The sequence below is a fragment of the Chiroxiphia lanceolata genome, chromosome 10, assembly GCF_009829145.1.
Source record: "Chiroxiphia lanceolata isolate bChiLan1 chromosome 10, bChiLan1.pri, whole genome shotgun sequence".
NCBI lineage: Eukaryota > Metazoa > Chordata > Aves > Passeriformes > Pipridae > Chiroxiphia > Chiroxiphia lanceolata.
The window spans coordinates 23,087,392-23,104,673 of NC_045646.1; the positions used below are offsets into that span (position 1 = coordinate 23,087,392).

Genomic DNA, 17,282 nt, shown 5'->3' on the forward strand with positions numbered 1-17,282 from the left:
ATCCAGGTTTTGGGGAGAGAGAATCAGTGCAATTCTGGAGAGCTCTAAGTGACCTCTGCAGTGAGTTAATGGGACTGAATTTGTTGGCAAAACTGGGTGAAAGCTGAATTGCAAAGCAGAAGAGGGATATTGTCTGTGGAGGAAGGCAAGGCTCAGTCCCCCATGAGTCTAAGCATTGATACTCATATTATTTCTCCCTTTCAATCTGTGGAAACCTACTGAAGTCATGCTGATGTGCTGTCTGAGGCTCTGCTGTGTGAATTCAGCAATCATGTTTGAAACATACGGTGACTTTGCTGGTTTGTGAATCTTGCTGATTGAACCCAGGCGAGGTGTTTTACTGTACTCCAGTGCTCATTTCACTGCTGCTGCCTCTGGAATAGGAGCTGACGTGGAGAAGTGGCTGGGTCCTCATTACAATCTCACCAAGTTTTTCTTCCTGAGTTTCTGGGCTCTTAGGACACCAAGAGCAAACTCCACTGTACGAAGCAAACACAGCAGTTGGCTGCAGATGATGGACAGTTTCCCCACCTTTGCTGTATGTGATAAGCTGAAGGTTTTGCAACTTTTAAATTTTTAGTTGCTAGGTCTTCTGAACTCCAGAAATTCCTGTTGTCTCTGTACTCCCGTCATCAACTGGAATAACGTGGGATCGGATCTCTTTGGGGCATTTATGGCTAGCACCTTTGAACATAAGACTATATTTGAACAGGATATGAGTAAAAGGAAGCAGTCAGAATGAGCAGGTGTTCTCATGCACCCGCTTTTGGGCACTCTGAGAAATGTATCACATCAGGAAAACTGTATTTAGCAAAGTCGTGTGTCCCCCCGTCCCATCTCCCCCGCAGCATTTCTTCTGCCAGCTCCATGATTGGGCCAGTGTGATCTTAACTTGCTTTGCCATCTTTTGTGGTCACCGAGCTCAGCAGATCTACTCTGATAACTCACAATCCCAAGGCATGCTTGGCCAGACTGTCACTTTATTGCTGAGAAGTTTGTGGGCAGCCAGAAAATGCTGCAAGAGGAAGTGAGTAGAGGTGATAAAGTTGTCTTGTGTGGCAGCAAGACCAGAAAATGAAGTTTATGCTCCAACCGTTGTGTGGGGGAAGGTTGCTCAGTACAGCAAAACAGCAAAGGGTGAAGTAAAATTTGGTCTAATATAGGAGTTTTTTGGACTGCCTTCCTAATCCGATTATTCACAGCTGTTCATCCGGGGACATCAGTCCATTTTTAGAACGTGAAATGGGGAATTTTCTTTGGTTGGCTCTGTTCTTTGCCAGCTGGCCGGATTTGAAATGTCAGTAAAGTGGTGTTAGTTTTGGACAGAGAAGTGTGGGTCAACATGAGAGGTGATGGGGGTTAACAGCTGGTAAGAGGGCATGTGCCATGTCAGGGAGAGGCAGACAAGATAAAGCTGAATTTGAAGTGTCAGGGGAGCATTGGTATTCGCACAAGAGAGCCAATGAAGGCATGGCTGTTTTCAGATTCAGGGTTTTTTAGATTTAGAGTGAGCAAACCTGAAAATGGAGAGTTTCTCTGATTGAGCTGATTCATCTGCAAGGGGGGCACATAACTGCCTGCAAAGGGGTGACCTGCTGGGGAGCTGATTGTCACCCTCATTTCTGCAAAAGATATTTCCAGGGTTTCATATTCAGTTTGTAATTAACCTGTGCCCTAATTTGAAATGTCTTTAAGCCTTCCTGCCATTCCCATCCATCTTTATGGCTTTCCAGGACTTATTAGAAGGATTCAAAGATTTTTTTTTTTTCCCCATGACTATGGAGCTGTTTTTCAGCTGTCAGGATTAGGCCTCAGTCATGTCACCATGTGGTGAGCTCTGGGTATCCAGTTCCTCCTAAGGAGTGAAATCTAAAGAACCACACCCAAAAGTTCAGTAGCATTTAGGATCAAAAAAGTATGTTAGTTTTTAATATTCCCTTTTTAGGAAGAACACACACTTTTAATTTGCATAATTGCTCATGTCGAGATAAAATTCTGAGCTGTTTCAGGACAGGAACAGTCAGAGTTCTGCCAATCCCCAAATGGGTCAAAAATGTATGAGATTATAAATAAATCTGAAGACTTTTTATTGTGGTTTTTTTTTTTTTACTCCTAGCAAGGCAGCCTTCATCCTAACTCAAAAGCAATCAGATCGTTGTTTTCGTGCTCTCCATTTATACGAGAACAAGAGGTCACTCCATGACATTACTGCTTTGTAAATTTAGAACAAATAAAAGGAAATGCTACTTCACCTAGTGCGTCGTCATCCTGTGGAATATGCTGTTCCAGGATGTTAGTCAAGAGCTGTAGCCGGAACACAGAAAAATAGCTGGACCGTGCTGGTTTGTAGCCACGTTTGCCAACAGGGATAACCAAGCCTTATGTTCATCGCAGCTGCAGCTGGGAGCCAGCTCCCTGGCTGGGAAAGGACAGCTTTCCAGGGGGAGGTTGCTTTTAAGATGACAAGAATTACTTTGTATTTTTGGGTGCGAGGTGTTAGATGGCTCCTGGCTATTGTCTGGACAGCGCAGTGTCCGTAACAGCCTCTGTCCCTCTGTCAGTGGCCTTCAGCAGGTGGGTGTCTGGAGCTGAAATTACTGCCTCAAGTAGAGGGAGGTAAAAGTGGTGGGAGGAGTGTTTTCCTTTCCCTGGGAGTGAGAACCTCTTTCTGTTGCTCAGGACAGTGCAGTGGCTCTCCTGCTGTATGTCAGCCTGTGCAGGTGAGAGCCTGGCAGCTACTGCAGTGCAGGGAAGGCAGGAGTGTCCTGTGCTCCCAAGGTGCCTGGCTTGGCTGTGCAGGAAAGGCAGGAGTGTCCTGTGCTCCCAGGATACCTGGGTTGGCTGTGCAGGGAAGGCAGGAGTGTCCTGTGCTCCCAGGATACCTGGGTTGGCTGTGCAGGGAAGGCAGGAGTGTCCTGTGCTCCCAGGATACCTGGGTTGGCTGTGCAGGGAAGGCAGGAGTGTCCTGTGCTCCCAGGGTACCTGGGTTGGCTGTGCAGGGAAGGCAGGAGTGTCCTGTGCTCCCAGGATACCTGGGTTGGCTGTGCAGGGAAGGCAGGAGTGTCCTGTGCTCACAGGATACCTGGGTTGGCTGTACAGGGAAGGCAGGAGTGTCCTGTGCTCCCAGGATACCTGGTTGGCTGTACAGGGAAGGCAGGAGTGTCCTGTGCTCCCAGGATACCTGGGTTGGCTGTGCAGGGAAGGCAGGAGTGTCCTGTGCTCACAGGGTGCCTGGCTTGGCTGTGCAGGGAAGGCAGGAGTGTCCTGTGCTCCCAGGATACCTGGCTTGGCTGTGCAGGGAAGGCAGGAGTGTCCTGTGCTCCCAAGGTGCCTGGCTTGGCTGTGCAGGGAAGGCAGGAGTGTCCTGTGCTCCCAGGGTACCTGGGTTGGCTGTGCAGGGAAGGCAGGAGTGTCCTGTGCTCCCAGGGTACGTGGGTTGGCTGGGCTGTGTGTGAGGCTGTGTGAAGGGCTGTTGAACCACTCTGTGAAGGAAGTGTCCCTGTTAACATGTTTCTGGATTCCTAATTATCCCCATTAAAATGTTTGACTGTAACATCACTGCATGTTAATCAGGAAAACAGATTTGTATGGTTTCTTCATTTCCCCAAAGAATTGGTGCACTAGTTACCTTAAAATCTTATCAGTCCTTCACAGTGAAGCCTGGATTGTCCCAATTTGTCCTTCTTAGGAGTGAGGTTTGAGATTTTATTCTTTTATTTCCCATCTCTGGTGATACCAATAAATCACAATGCAAATGTTGCTTTAGAACTGACTAATGGGGAACACTCTTCCTAAATGTATCCTGCAGCTACATTTTATTTGCAGTTTTGTTACACAATAGACCCTTTATTGTAGTTCTGTGACTCTTCATCTGGATGATTCATGTATGAAAATCTTTTAATCTCATTACTTATCCTCTTGTCTTATGAACTTTGTTCTTTGAACAGAGGATTGTCTAACACTGAATGTGGGTTTTTTTAAGATGATGCAGTAGGTGACTTTAGAAGGGATTAGTTGTTTTCTATGCTGGATGGTCTCTCCAGTGATCCAGTAACTCAGTAGCCTCAGAAATTAATTCTTCTCAACAGAGTGTCTGCATTTCTGTATTTTATACCAATATTTTAAATTTCATGTCTTCCAATGTGATTAAAAACTGTACCATAGTTTGCATTTTCCTTTCTCCCCTGCCCCCCCCCAACCAAAGGCAGAAAAATAGTAAAGGGGACAGCACTGACTAGGGGTTGTGAAGTTGTTTTTCCCCAGTGCTCAAGAGCCAGTGGCTTGATGAAAGAGCTGGTGGTTCCTTGCCACACCTGGCTGCTTTGAAAGCAGTGAGAGGTCCTTGGATGCTTCATCCTGGGGTGTTTGGACTTTACATATGGTACTGTTGTGCATATGCAGTTAAAGATGTTCCTGGCTTCGGTGTCAGAAAAAAGGCAGGCCCAGCACTCTCTGAACAAATTAGTTGAACTTGGTTTTACTTCCAGAGAAAAAGCTGCTTCCTCTTAGCAGGACTCAGAGATGCCCCTTGTTCTTTTCTAACTTCATGCTGATTTTTGCATCAGTGTTTCGTGCTCTGTAAAAACTTTCTCTAAGGTAGCCGTTCCTCCATAGCAGAGTTTTTGATGGACATGCATTTAACTACTCACTTCTCTGCTTACCCAAGTAAGAAGAAACATTCCTGTGATTACCTTCTTTGGGAATAAATTTTATCAGAGCTGGAATTGTTTAAATGAAAGTGAGGGAAGAGAGAAGGAATTTTTCAAAGTTTTATTTTTGGAATAGCGTAAATATTTATTTCTGTTTGCTTACAGCTGATACAGATCAGGTCATTTTGTCCAAGATAGAATGGTCCAAATGCCAAAACTGTGTTTCTAATATGAATGGCCAGTTCCTGCTTTGAAAAGGGATTTAGCCCCTTTCATTGCCTGTTTAATGTGTCTGTAGCACCCTTTCCTAGGCATTGGTCATACCTCGGAGTCAGGTTGATGTTATTGCAGGTGAATGCTGCAGTCTTATCAATGAAAAGAAATAGAGATTGAAAATTGAAGAGCTTAAAATAAAGCAGAAATTTCCAGGTATATCTCTTTTGTTGACATTACATCCAAATTTCTTGGCAGATGCTCTGAGGCACTTCAGTGTCAACTAAAAGTTTGATGTTCAACTTCAGAGACTTTTATTTTTAATCTGTTTTATGAATGATAATGAGAGAAGTGAGAAACAGAATGGAAAATGGTAATAAATAGGGGTCACACATTGGGGTGATATGTGTGGGTGTTTGTGTTCATTAACAGAACTTTGGCTGCGTGGTTGGGCCTCATCAAATTGGCACAAACCGAGTTTATTTTCATCCATTCTTTCAGATGCTAGGGTACAATTTGCTGGAAAAGCAGATTATGTAGGCAATTTTTTTCATGTACAAAATGTGGAGGAGTGCAGGAAAGGAAAAAAAAGGAAATTTTTAGAGTTGACATAAAAGGGAGCCTTTTGATTTTTGCTGGTGGTGCTCAACCTTAGGCAGCTTTTCTTCCATCCAGGTCTTGCAAACACTTCAGTCGTGGTCTAACTTAAGAAGTCAGTTTGATGGAAAGCAGTTGGAGGTGCCAGTGAGATACCTACAATGTGGGGAAGAAAGGCTTTTGTCTTAGGGAGAATAAGTGTTGATTTCTCGTCAGGGCTGGAGCCCAGGGGACTGGGCAGCCCCGAGGACAGCAGCCATGGTCCTCTGAAGAGCTTTGTTTCTCTCTGCTGCCGCCGTGTGACTGAAGGAGAGGGACTGGTGGCAGGGGACACAGGGACCTGCTGCCTTCCTGTGCAGAGGGGAGCGTGGCCCCCTGCATGCCCTCTGCTCTGTGTTAAAACACTGTTTGTTTAACACAGGGCAGCTAATGCTGGGAATTAACCCAGGACAGAAACACACTGAGGACAGGATTTTTAGAGGGAGGCAAGCTCACCACAGCCTCCAGCTGCTAGGGGAATATTTGTTGGAATATCTTTCAGGTAATAAACATAGAAGGAAACATGAGGGTTCAAAATACAGTGATTTCTCTTCTAGATTACTTATTTTGTTTTATTCCCCCCTCTTCCCTCCCTTCTTGTCATGACGAAACAGATTTTTAGTATGATATTATAGAGTATGTTATCTGATTGATTAATTGCTAGAAACTGATATATTATACTATTAACAAATATATTATACTATTAACAAAATGTTTCAATGTCATTGCCAATTTAAAACCACTTATGCAAGGTCTGCAATCCTGCTACTCTATGCTTGATTTGTGCTAGTTGGTTATTTGGGTGTGAGAGATTTCTTTACTCAGTTCAATATTGGGAACAACAGCTCAAATCTCTGTGGTTCTGTGCATTTAGGAAGGAATTAGGGTATGTTAAGGTAGAAGAGAAACATGGTTGAAAGGTGCAAATAAGTTCTGTTTTGCAAATAAGTTCTGTTCTCCCTGCCTCTGAAAATAGCTTTGGTTGCTGAACTAGTGACAAAGTGTCTCTTGCTGTCTCTCACTGATGTGCCCAGAATACACACTCCTCATTTTCTCTCTCTTCAGATTATCACTCCATGTCGGAAGCTTATCCTTTGTGCTGATAACAGAAAAGAGATGGAAGATTGGATTGCAGCACTGAAGACTGTACAAAACCGTGAACATTTTGAGGTAATAGGAAAATGTGTTCCATTGTACTCTGTGTCTCATCTGCTAATGCACAGCTTGTTTGAGATTGCAGTCAGCTTCCACTGAAGTTAATATAAGTCATTTCATTGACTACAGTGGGTGGTAATAGTGTTAGGCCTTCTGTAAAATTGATACCAAATACACTGAAGTGATTCTCAAAAGAATATTTGTGGCTTTGTATGTGCTCCCTTGGTAACTTTGATAGCACTTTCCAGGGTAGGGGTAGGTTATGAAACACAGTTCCCCTCCCATTATCTTTTCACTCTTGAATTATCCTCCCTGTCCTAATTCCCATCTCGCCTGTTTGGTATTGTGCCTGCTTCCGTGCATCTGCCTGCTCCCTGGGGCTGCAGTAAGGCCAGCAGTGCCACCAAGAGAAGCTGTCTTGTGTTTTACCCACTCTGATCTTGCCTCCCTTATGCTGGCACAAGCATCCCTCTGCTATGCAGTAAGCCACGACGGGGAACTGATCTTGCTGAAAACTTAATCCAGCAAAAAATGGAGATAAATTCTCCAGAAGATAAATTCTCCAGTTCGTTTACCTACATACACTTGTAGTGAGACAAGGATGGGAGGTGGGACAGGAGCAGGAAATCTCTTTGGATTTAAAGACCTTCTGGAGTTACTGCAAGTGTGTATAAACTGCACGTGGCCTACTCTTCCCTGGTAGAAAAGTGTTCCGTTTCTTCCTTTCCTGACTGCTTTGTGCAAGTCTTCGAGGAAAAAAGTCTTGTTGGTTCTCTTTAGACTCTGCTGTAACCCATTTGTGCCATTAGTCTACCCAGTACAGCATGGACCATTTCTCAGGGATGCACAACTGGTACGCCTGCTCGCACGCCCGGCCCACCTACTGCAACGTGTGCCGGGAGGCACTGTCCGGGGTCACCTCGCACGGGCTGTCCTGTGAGGGTAGGTGTGCTCCCTCTCCTCAGTTTATTGCTGCTCTTCCCCAGAGACCCAAATACTGCCTTCCCTTATTAAAGTCCTGCTCCTGCAGTGAGCTGATATGCACTTCTGAGGTAGCAGGCAGAGTATGCGTGAGAATACTCCCGTTCATTAAAAAAATTCTATTTGTAAGAACGTCCTTGTTAAGTGTGTGAGTGCCAGGAGGTTGTTCTTTCTCAGCTCGGGCTTAGCAGTGCCCAGCTCATGCTTCCAGTGTGAATGAGGTGGCACCCACACTGTGCAAAAGGATGGAGGAGTGTATGACTATATAAATCATGTCAGATTTAACAGGGCAGTAACTAAGCTTTGTACAAGCAACTGGCAAAAGTGACAAGGCAAGAGTTTATAGCTAGATCCTCGTTCTCAGAACACTTAGAGCTGATTGTTTTGGCGGTGCTAACGAGGGTAAAGCATGCCCATCCGTTCTTCAGGAGCCATTTACACACTTTCACATTAGACTTCTGAGGAAGGATTAATATGTCCTTCTCTTCCTCCATAGTGTGCAAGTTTAAAGCTCACAAGCGCTGTGCTGTGCGGGCAACCAACAACTGCAAGTGGACAACTCTGGCCTCCATCGGGAAAGATATCATTGAGGATGAAGATGGGGTAGGTGTTAGCCTGGACTATTGCAGCCTTACTTTGATATGGAAGCACTGGCTCTGTAAAAAGCTCTTTAGTTTTTCTTTCACTACCTAAACAGCAGATTCTGCCTTTATGTGGGAAGGGCCTCTAGGGCATGAGATTCTATGTGAAAAGCTTGACCAGGGTAGCAAGGACTCCTTAATAGGAAGAAACTTCTGCTATGGACTGGGGAATTGAAGGTTAAATAATTGGAGACACAGGAAACTTGATCTGAGTTTTGGCAAAACAAAAGTAAATGAGTGTTTGGAGCAGCACCTTAGCATATGATGCAAGTCAGTGTTTCCTGGGTAGCCTGGGGTGAGTCACCTGGACTCTGTGCATGATGTAAAATGCCAGAATCGGTCCTCAGGTGTTTTCTAGAAGCTACCTCTCCTCTCCTTAAACAGTGCATATGAAGACTTGCTTCTTTGTCTGTCTCAGAGCCACTGTGCCACCTGCACCTTTAATTTGCCCTCTGATAAGTCCATGTTGCTTCTGTGCCGTTTGCAGATCTCGATGCCACATCAGTGGCTGGAGGGAAACCTGCCCGTGAGTGCCAAATGCACCGTGTGTGATAAAACCTGTGGCAGTGTCCTGCGTTTGCAAGACTGGCGCTGCCTGTGGTGCAAAGCCATGGTGAGTTATCATGTCAGTAAGGGACAGTCTTTGGTCAGCTCTGGGCTGTGTTCTTTTAGTGACATTTACTCAAAACGAAATCTCTAACTGTGCTGTCATGTCCTTCATTTGCCATGAAGGACTTTATTGTTCTGCAAGAGGTAGGAATTTAATTGTGCTGAAAAGTGTCACTACGATGCATAAAAGTAACCTGAAATAAGTACCTGGCTTCTCTGCAAGCTCATTTTATTTTGAGAGTGAGCTTTCATAGAAGAATCTAATTACACTAGGTATGAATCGATGCTTCAGGGATGGAATATGTTGGATTTTAAGGAGGCGTTGTTTGTTATTTCTACAAGTTGGAAAGGTACAACAAACTGTAAAGAATGCTCAGCTATTTTAATAATAGCAATTTCCCTTCCACTGCAATAGATTTCTCTCACCTAACCACTGCAGTGGTGCAGATCTTGCTGTGTTTCCAGTTGTCTGTAATTCTAGTCAGAGAAGTATCACAAAATAAGTGTTTAGAATGGGGCTCAAACCCCAAGCAAACCCTCTGTCTTGCAGCCTTCGTGTACCAGAAATTACTGAAGTGCCCTGCTCTACTTTGTATTTCCTTTCTTGGGGGGCTTCATTATTCTCTTCTTCTCTTACCTCTTATGTCCCTCATGGTTTTCTGCTTTGTTTTTTTCCTTTCTTGTTTTCTTGAATTCCCAGCTTTTTCTTTTGTTTCTACTCTGTCTCTCTCAGCTGAGGCTGGGATTTTGAAAGCAGAATGCCTGAAGACTCCTGAAGTCTCAGAATGTGTTACCTGGTCCTCTCAGCACTCAAAGTGCTGGTCTCACACATTCAAATGGCAAACTACATACTAATGAAAGGAGGAGAATTAGTAGAAGACTGATTAGATCATTCTTAAAATAACTTTTATCAATAAATTTATCAATTGACATTTCCCGGTCATCCCCCACCACCTTTCTTTGGTCTTACAGCCTCTTGTTGGGTGGCTTTAGGAGTTACACCACAGTGCCTGAGAGGGTCTGAATTACTTTTTTGGTGGTGTTTCCAGGTACACACAGCATGTAAAGAGTTGCTGCCAAACAAGTGCCCTCTTGGGCTGTGCAAAGTGTCTGTCATTCCTCCTACTGCTCTGAACAGCATTGATTCAGATGGTAAGTACTGCGAGTAAGTAGCTCTTGTTTCTCTTCCTCTCAGTCACAGTCCCTTCAGCTGACACTGTTAATGCCAGGCTCTGTCAGCTGAAAATTCTGCTTTTGGTATTGCTGAAATTCCCAACTGGAAGCCATTGCTGAGTGAACTGTTTGCTTTGCTTTTGCACTCAGTTTATCACCCTGTAATGTCAGTGTTTGCTGAGCTGCAGCTGGTGAAGTTTATTGAGAACAACGACATTGCAGAAGCAGTTTGGGAAGGTTGGGGAAGCTGAAAATTTTGGCATACTGCTAGGAGATAAGTGTGATACTTGGCAATATGAGGTGTGGTTCATGCTGGATTCAGGGCTGTGCACGTTTGGCATTTGCCCAGTGAGTGCCATAAGCACAAGGAAAGTATTAGCTGCTTCATAGCTGGGCTGGGCTGTGGGGTGTTGGGTTTTTTCTCTTTCCATCTCCATGGGCAGCTTCACATTTCTTGGCTTTTCCTCCCTCTCCCTTCCCTTTTCCCCAACAGGTTTCTGGAAAGCTACTTGTCCCCCTTCTTGCACAAGTCCTTTGTTGGTCTTTGTCAACTCAAAGAGTGGAGACAACCAAGGTGTAAAATTTCTACGAAGATTCAAACAGCTGCTGAATCCAGCCCAGGTCTTTGACCTCATGAATGGAGGACCTCACCTGGGGTAGGCAGATATTCTGTAGAAACACACATTCCTTGTAAATACCAGAGAAGTACAAGGGATTTATTTGGTTAAGCTCATCCTCAAATATAACAAGGAACCTATTCCTCGGAGAAAACTGACCACTTAGAAAATTTGGAGGGGTTTTCCTCCCTCTGTGTTTAGTGTTATTGATTAGCTAAAACCAAAAATGTTGTTGAAAAGGTTATTATTTCCATTCATGAGTAACAGCAGGACAACTTGAGGCCTTTTGGGGGAATTCCAGAAACACTCCCCTGGAAGAAGACCAAGCATAGAAAGCTTGAATCCAGAAGAAAACTTGTCTGCAAACAGATTGTAACAGGCATCCTGATTACTGCTAAGGAGAATTAACTTCAGTTAACTCAAGTGAACAGACAGATATCATGGATAGAAAATTAATATTGTCAAAATGATATTTATCGAGAAATAACTTACCTGGGAAGTATGTGAAACTTCCATCCCTTAAAGATTTTATGATGATATTGGGGAAAGATCTCTTATGAGTGCATTTGGTAAAGTTGGTTCTGCCCTGGGATCTTGGTGACATTTCAGACTTTTTAACTAGAATATCTGTAGATTAAAAAAAAGAGAGAATGCTGTGGAATAAATTTCTTTAATGTATTTCTGCAACTCTCATTTAAAAAAAAGGTTTAGTCTTTAGTTTGCCCACTTCCAAGTGGTTTTCTGTTGCATCAGATTTGAGTAACTTTTGTTGTGAATTGATACTCCTTATAATAAGAGCCAACACAAGGTAAATTTCCCTCATCCTTTTCTGACTGTGACTCCAAGTCTTTGACTAGATCTGTAGATGCAGAGAACTAAATCTAGGAGTGTCTACTCCTGGATGAGTGACCATTGGGTTCTGGTCTCCTGAGAACTCCTGTGTTCTTTGCCATAGCACATTGCAAAACACTGGCATTTAAAACTGCAGTATGCAGTATCCAGGGGATGTGTTTGGCTGAAAACTAAGAAGACTTGTAAAATTAAGTGTTTTTCTTCTTCCCTTCCCCAGTTGGACTGACTGGAGAGAGGAATTTTGCTTTTAAGCAGGAGAGAATGGAAGGGAGGGAATCAGTTACTTTCTCAAGCTGTGGTGCACACCTTCTAAAACAGCTGCTCTTCTATGCTCTCTGAAAAGGGAAGTGATAGTATAGGGTAAAGGCTGCTTCTTGATAATTTAAATATTTTCAGCTGGTGCCAGTTAGACTGTACCATAAGATGTTGTCATTTCTTGTAGCCATTTTTTGTGTGTCAGCAATGCCTGATAAAATAAGGATTTCCATGTGCTCTGTCAAATCCTGTTTAGGTAATAATAATAATAAAAAACATACATGTAAAACCAAAGTAAAAGCAGGTAGTAGGTCCTGAAGATGTTCAGTAAGAAGCACAGTTTCAAACAGCTTGAGGAGAGGTTTTTAATTATTATGGAAAGGGTGAATAGAGCAACTCACCCTGCTGAGCTGTTTGCCTGCCTGCAGGGCAGACCAGGTGCCAGAGTATTGGTTTGTGTTGCTTTTCTGGAAGGAGGACTAAAGCTTGTGAGGCTTTACATTCTCTTGCAGTTGTCTCCTTGCTGAGTGACTGCATGAAGTTCCCTGTCTTGAAGCTTTACTTTGATTGTGTGGCCTCAGAGCAGTCCAACAGTGACAAGTAAGTGGTGTGAGGCTGCAAAAAGGAGTTAATTCAATGGATAATCAGCTATCACATGCTTGTTTCCTCTTCTGTACAGACAAAAGTGCCCTGCTTTAGTAGCAGAGCATGTCTGGGAGATATGAATAGCCATTGTAAGTTGCTTGGCTGTATTTATAATTCCTTAATTATAACCATTTTAATTCATCTGTAGTGTGACAGTGACCTGTACTCATTGTGAAATCAGAGCCTACAGTAAGCAAAGCTGCCATGTTCATTACCTGGATTGGAATTGTTTATCATTTCTTTCTGTAACAGCTTATTGGTTTTCCCTCTTGCTTTTTTTCTTTCTCTCCTCTGTAGTTTACGCTTATTCCAGAAATTTGACACTTTCCGGATCCTGGTTTGTGGTGGGGATGGAAGTGTTGGCTGGGTTCTCTCTGAGATTGATAGCCTCAACCTTCACAAACAGGTACCTGCCCAGGAGCTTGGTGGGGTGAAGGAATGAAGTAACAGCATGGGCTGAAGAGGCTTTCCTTGGTCATGCAGCTGTAGTTTGCCCCGGGACTGAAGCTGCTGGAAGCTCACCCACAGCAGTGCTCTTCCCGAGTTTTCTGCCAGAAGCAGGAATGGATTAATTCAATATTCCTGACTCCAGTGCTCCTCCACAAGATGAAGCTTTTGGAGTACTCCTGTTCCCTTGCCAGCAGAGACATGCTCTGAAAGGGCTGCAGTTAGAAAACTTGGGAGTTCCACGTGACCTGTGCTCCTCATCTGTTTAATTCCTCATCCCTTTAATTCTCGTGGTGTAATTCTGGAGTCTTGGCATAGGCAGAAACTTCATTGGAGTAGGTGTTTTAATTTTAGTTTCCATTTTGTCTGGGAGCTGTGTCTGCTAATTTTACAGAAACACAACAGCACCACCTGATGGTTACATACAAACCTCTGTAGGAGGGGTTACTTCAGCGATGTGCTCCTTCAGGTAGTAGCTGTAAAATGCTTCCCTCTCAATTAACAACTAAAAGCAGAGGAAATTTTTCTACATTTGCATGCTCTCCTGGCTGTTTTCCCCATCCAGTTACTTTCTCCCCACCCTGGGATTAGTTGTTTCTCAGTGACTGGTGTGTTAAGGAATCAGTAAAGTTACTTGTGGCTGTTCCTGGCTTGCATTTTCCCATTTGAATATCACTTTTGGTTTCCTTTTCTCTAATGCAGTGCCAGCTGGGAGTGCTGCCCTTGGGAACAGGGAATGACCTTGCCCGTGTGTTAGGCTGGGGGTCTGCTTGTGATGATGACACCCAGCTCCCACAGATCCTGGAGAAGCTGGAGAGGGCCAGTACCAAAATGCTGGACAGGTGAGTAACCGTCACTAACATCCTCTGCTGTGCAAGAGTTGTGTGAAAATATCCTTCCAGGGGAGAACGGAGCTGTCTTGGTTCTGCCAAGCTGCTGGACCTCTTGCTAATACCAGATAACATTTTTTTTTTTATAATCCCCTGTCACCCTCTAGCAACAGAAGGTGGTCTGGCTTTCCATGTCACTGCTGCAGAACAGTAACAAGTGGAATTGTCTGATGTCCTGTGTCCTCTCTTCTGTTCCAGAGTTCTCATCAATTGAATTTTTCTCCCTTAAAGTCATGACTTATTTTTTTAAGCTATGTTTTTTCTTGGTAAACTGGAAGCAATTTATCTTGAGTTTGGCTCAGAAATGAAAGCTGAATGCAGAAGTGGATGTCTGCCCCTAGTATTGATACCTCCTATATTTTCGTACATTTAGAAATGCTTCTTGTTTTTAGAGTTGCATTTTGGCATCTTTTGTGTTGAATTGAGTAATGCCTGTAGAATTTCTGTGGAGAGAGAAGAAGTACAGGGAAGTTCCCTGTGCTGTAGAATATTTGTTCATCTTGTCATCCTTCCTCTTCCCTAGTTCAGCCCCTCTGCATTTCCATTTTAACTCTGTGGCTTCTGTGTATCGGTCATGGCCTCCCATAGTGCAGTTTGTCCTACCTTGAGGTTCTAACCTGTTATGTCCTTTGGGTAAAGGATGAAATCATCTGCATTGTAGTGACAAGTGTGGTTTTCAACAGGTGGAGCATCATGGTGTATGAAACCAAACTCCCTCGCCAGGCCTCTACTTCCACAGTCACTGAGGATTTCAGTGAGGACTCAGAGGTACTTCCCAGGATGCAGAGAGCAGGGGACTGGAGCACCAGCCTTGGAGCAGATCAGATGGGAGACAGTGGTTGAGCTCCAGTGGAGCAGACCTGAGCCATGGCTTGGGTGCAGCCAGAGCTGCAAAGATCTGGAGCTTTAAGGCAATGAAGTATTATTGAGAAGGATGGAGGTTGGGTTACCAGAGTCAACAAGCAGAATGAGGGATGAGGAGAAGATCCTGGGAACAGGACAGAAAAGAAATAATTGACTTTTATTTGCTGTCATGACAAAAAGTTGTTGAAATAGTGACAAGCTGCATAGCAGTCATAAAAAAAGTGCTTTTAGATCTGCCGTTGATCAGACTCTAAGAACTGCACTGCTGATCGTTTCTAGGTTCAGAAGTAGTTTTTTCATCAGATTCAGGTCTTCAGTGAGTAACTGAGCCCTGGACTGTGGAACTTTTCCAGGGCAAAAAGAACCGGTAGAGTCATCGGTACTCTCTGGGGAGCCAGGGTTGCACAGCATGTGTTGTAATGTTGGGAAGCAGCACCCCAATGACTTGTTTCTGACTGTCAACAGGTGCAGAAGATTCTCTGCTATGAAGACTCAGTGGCTGCTCATTTGTCCAAAATTTTGACTTCTGACCAACACTCAGTGGTCATCTCCTCAGCCAAGTGAGTACTTGGAGGACAACTTCTTTAAGTGAAATCTGCAGTGTGTGAAAATCCTGTGACAATCTTCGCATGACTTCGTTTTCACTCCCTCCTTTGTCCAGGGTGCTTTGTGAGACAGTGAAGGATTTTGTGGCTCGAGTAGGGAAAGCCTATGAGAAGGCAACAGAAAGCTCAGAGGAATCAGAGGTCATGGCCAGGAAGGTAAAATTTGAAAATTGTTTGGCTTTCTACTTCTAAAATGTAAAACTGCTCTGTTTGCAGAGAACTAGGACAGCGGCAGTTCAGCAGGCACTAAAAAAATGAGCTACCCAGGCTACTGTTAGTTCTACTCAAATGTTTTTCTTCTCCTTGTAGTGTTGTGTCCTGAAGGAGAAGCTGGACTCATTGCTGAAGACGCTGAATGATGAATCTCAAGCATCTTCTTCTCTGCCAAACCCTCCTCCCACCATTGCAGAGGAGACCGAGGACGGGGATGGGTCGGGCAGCGCCTGCGACTCCTCGAGCGAGCGCTCGGTGGGCTCGTCCTGCACGGCGCGGCCCCAGATATTCCGGCCCCGGGAGCAGCTCATGCTGAGGGCCAACAGCCTGAAAAAGGCCATTCGCCAGATCATAGAGCACGCAGAGAAAGGTGACTGTCAGGAGTCCTGCTTGGCACCTCTACAGCCTCTTGAGTAGAAGACATTTTCTTTGTTCCAGGGCAGTAGGGTTCTTTACTGCCAACAGCTCTCCTGAGCTAGAGATGCTACTCAGTAAGCCTGGTTATTTAGTTTCTGTGCCATCTCTGCCAAACCCACCTTTTGGACACATTGCTTGGTAAATGAGCCTGAAGATCAAGGTGTCTTCTCTCCCATTGGGCTGGTTTAGGAAGTTCCTGCCCTCCCACACTCTGTTAATTTGCATTTCCTGTCTGTCCCCACCCATACCACAACTGTGTCAGTGCAGCTGTTTGTATGACCTTGCTGTAAAACAGATCTGAAAATACTTGGGGAAAAAAGCATTTTAAGTGTTTTAACTTGGATTATTTCAGAAATCTCTTTATAGCAGAGCCGAGCAAAACATTGCTGTGGCACAACTGCAAGAGCAGGCAGGAACTTCTTGGACAAGCTTTGTCCCTGGGAAAAACTTACAATGCTGCACTTTTGGTACAAATCAGTTCTGTTCTGTTATTAACTTCTTAGGCATGTGACCTTCTTCTCCACATCTTGACTCTTGTCTCTGTCCGGGCACACCCCCCATAGCTCAAAGTTTTATTTCCTTTGAAAGGCATCAGTTTTCCAGATGTTAGTCATAAACAAGGGTTTAACTGAGACCAAAGGAAATACTTTACAGCTTGTCACTGGAGGTAAAAGCATTGAAGTTGCAGATGTGACACCGGGGCACACCCAAACGTGCGCTATGAACAACTGTGTAGTAAGTTACAAAGCATTGCAGTGTTGCCTGGATTTCCAGCACTGCAACACTGTATACAACCTATCCTGAAGGTGAAGTAGGATGGGATGATGGAAGTGGAGCAAAAAGCCTGCTTCTGGTGAAATAGAGGCCTTGACCTCGCTGCTGCCCCACTTTGCTGCTGCTTACCTTAGGCCAGTTTGGTGTCTGTGGAGTTCTTTTGGAGCCCAAGCAATTTGCTTAATCCAGCCTGAAGTGTTTCTGTTTCTGATGGGTTGGTGGGTTGGATTGCCTTGTGGCTAATTTTGAGGAACTCCAAAGTCAGCACAAGGGAGGGGAAGAGACTGCAAGAAGGGGAGCTCGTCCCCCTGTGGAGGCGAGGAGCTGGTAGAGTAGCTGTGGTCAGTTTAGAGCTGTGCTCTGGCAAGGGCTGCTGGGGAGGGAAAGGCCTGTTGATTACATGCAAAGGAAGTTTTGATTTCTTTAGGCAGCATGCTAGTGTTTAAATCATGTCAGCTCTCCAGCAAACTCCAGTTACATTTCAGATGTGTTTGTTCAACTTTTCCAAACTGTTTTTCTTCTTCCAAAGTATGTAATCTGATTCTTCCCTTTGTTTGAATTGGTTTTTACCAACTGCTATTTTCTTCCTCCTCCATTATATGTGTCTAAGTGCCCTTTTCAAGTGGCTTATGTTATTGCACCACTA

At 44.3% G+C, this 17,282-nt stretch overlaps 1 protein-coding gene across 7 annotated transcripts in view; it reads left to right on the forward strand.

The window, feature by feature from the left end:
* The window catches only part of DGKD (diacylglycerol kinase delta), a 60,386-nt gene that overhangs the window by 25,117 nt on the left and 17,987 nt on the right, over positions 1–17,282 (forward strand). For all 7 annotated transcript variants that reach the window (XR_004358737.1, XR_004358738.1, XM_032697327.1 and 4 more), the window contains 12 exons: positions 6,564–6,668; positions 7,463–7,595; positions 8,131–8,237; positions 8,763–8,888; positions 9,934–10,036; positions 10,551–10,713; positions 12,724–12,832; positions 13,576–13,715; positions 14,447–14,531; positions 15,093–15,187; positions 15,289–15,388; positions 15,542–15,815. Coding sequence is in view for 5 of the 7 variants with exons in the window: in XM_032697327.1 (XP_032553218.1) it covers positions 6,564–6,668; positions 7,463–7,595; positions 8,131–8,237; positions 8,763–8,888; positions 9,934–10,036; positions 10,551–10,713; positions 12,724–12,832; positions 13,576–13,715; positions 14,447–14,531; positions 15,093–15,187; positions 15,289–15,388; positions 15,542–15,815 (1,540 nt within the window). In the remaining 2 variants the exon portion in view is untranslated. The remainder of the gene's footprint in view (positions 1–6,563; positions 6,669–7,462; positions 7,596–8,130; positions 8,238–8,762; positions 8,889–9,933; positions 10,037–10,550; positions 10,714–12,723; positions 12,833–13,575; positions 13,716–14,446; positions 14,532–15,092; positions 15,188–15,288; positions 15,389–15,541; positions 15,816–17,282) is intronic.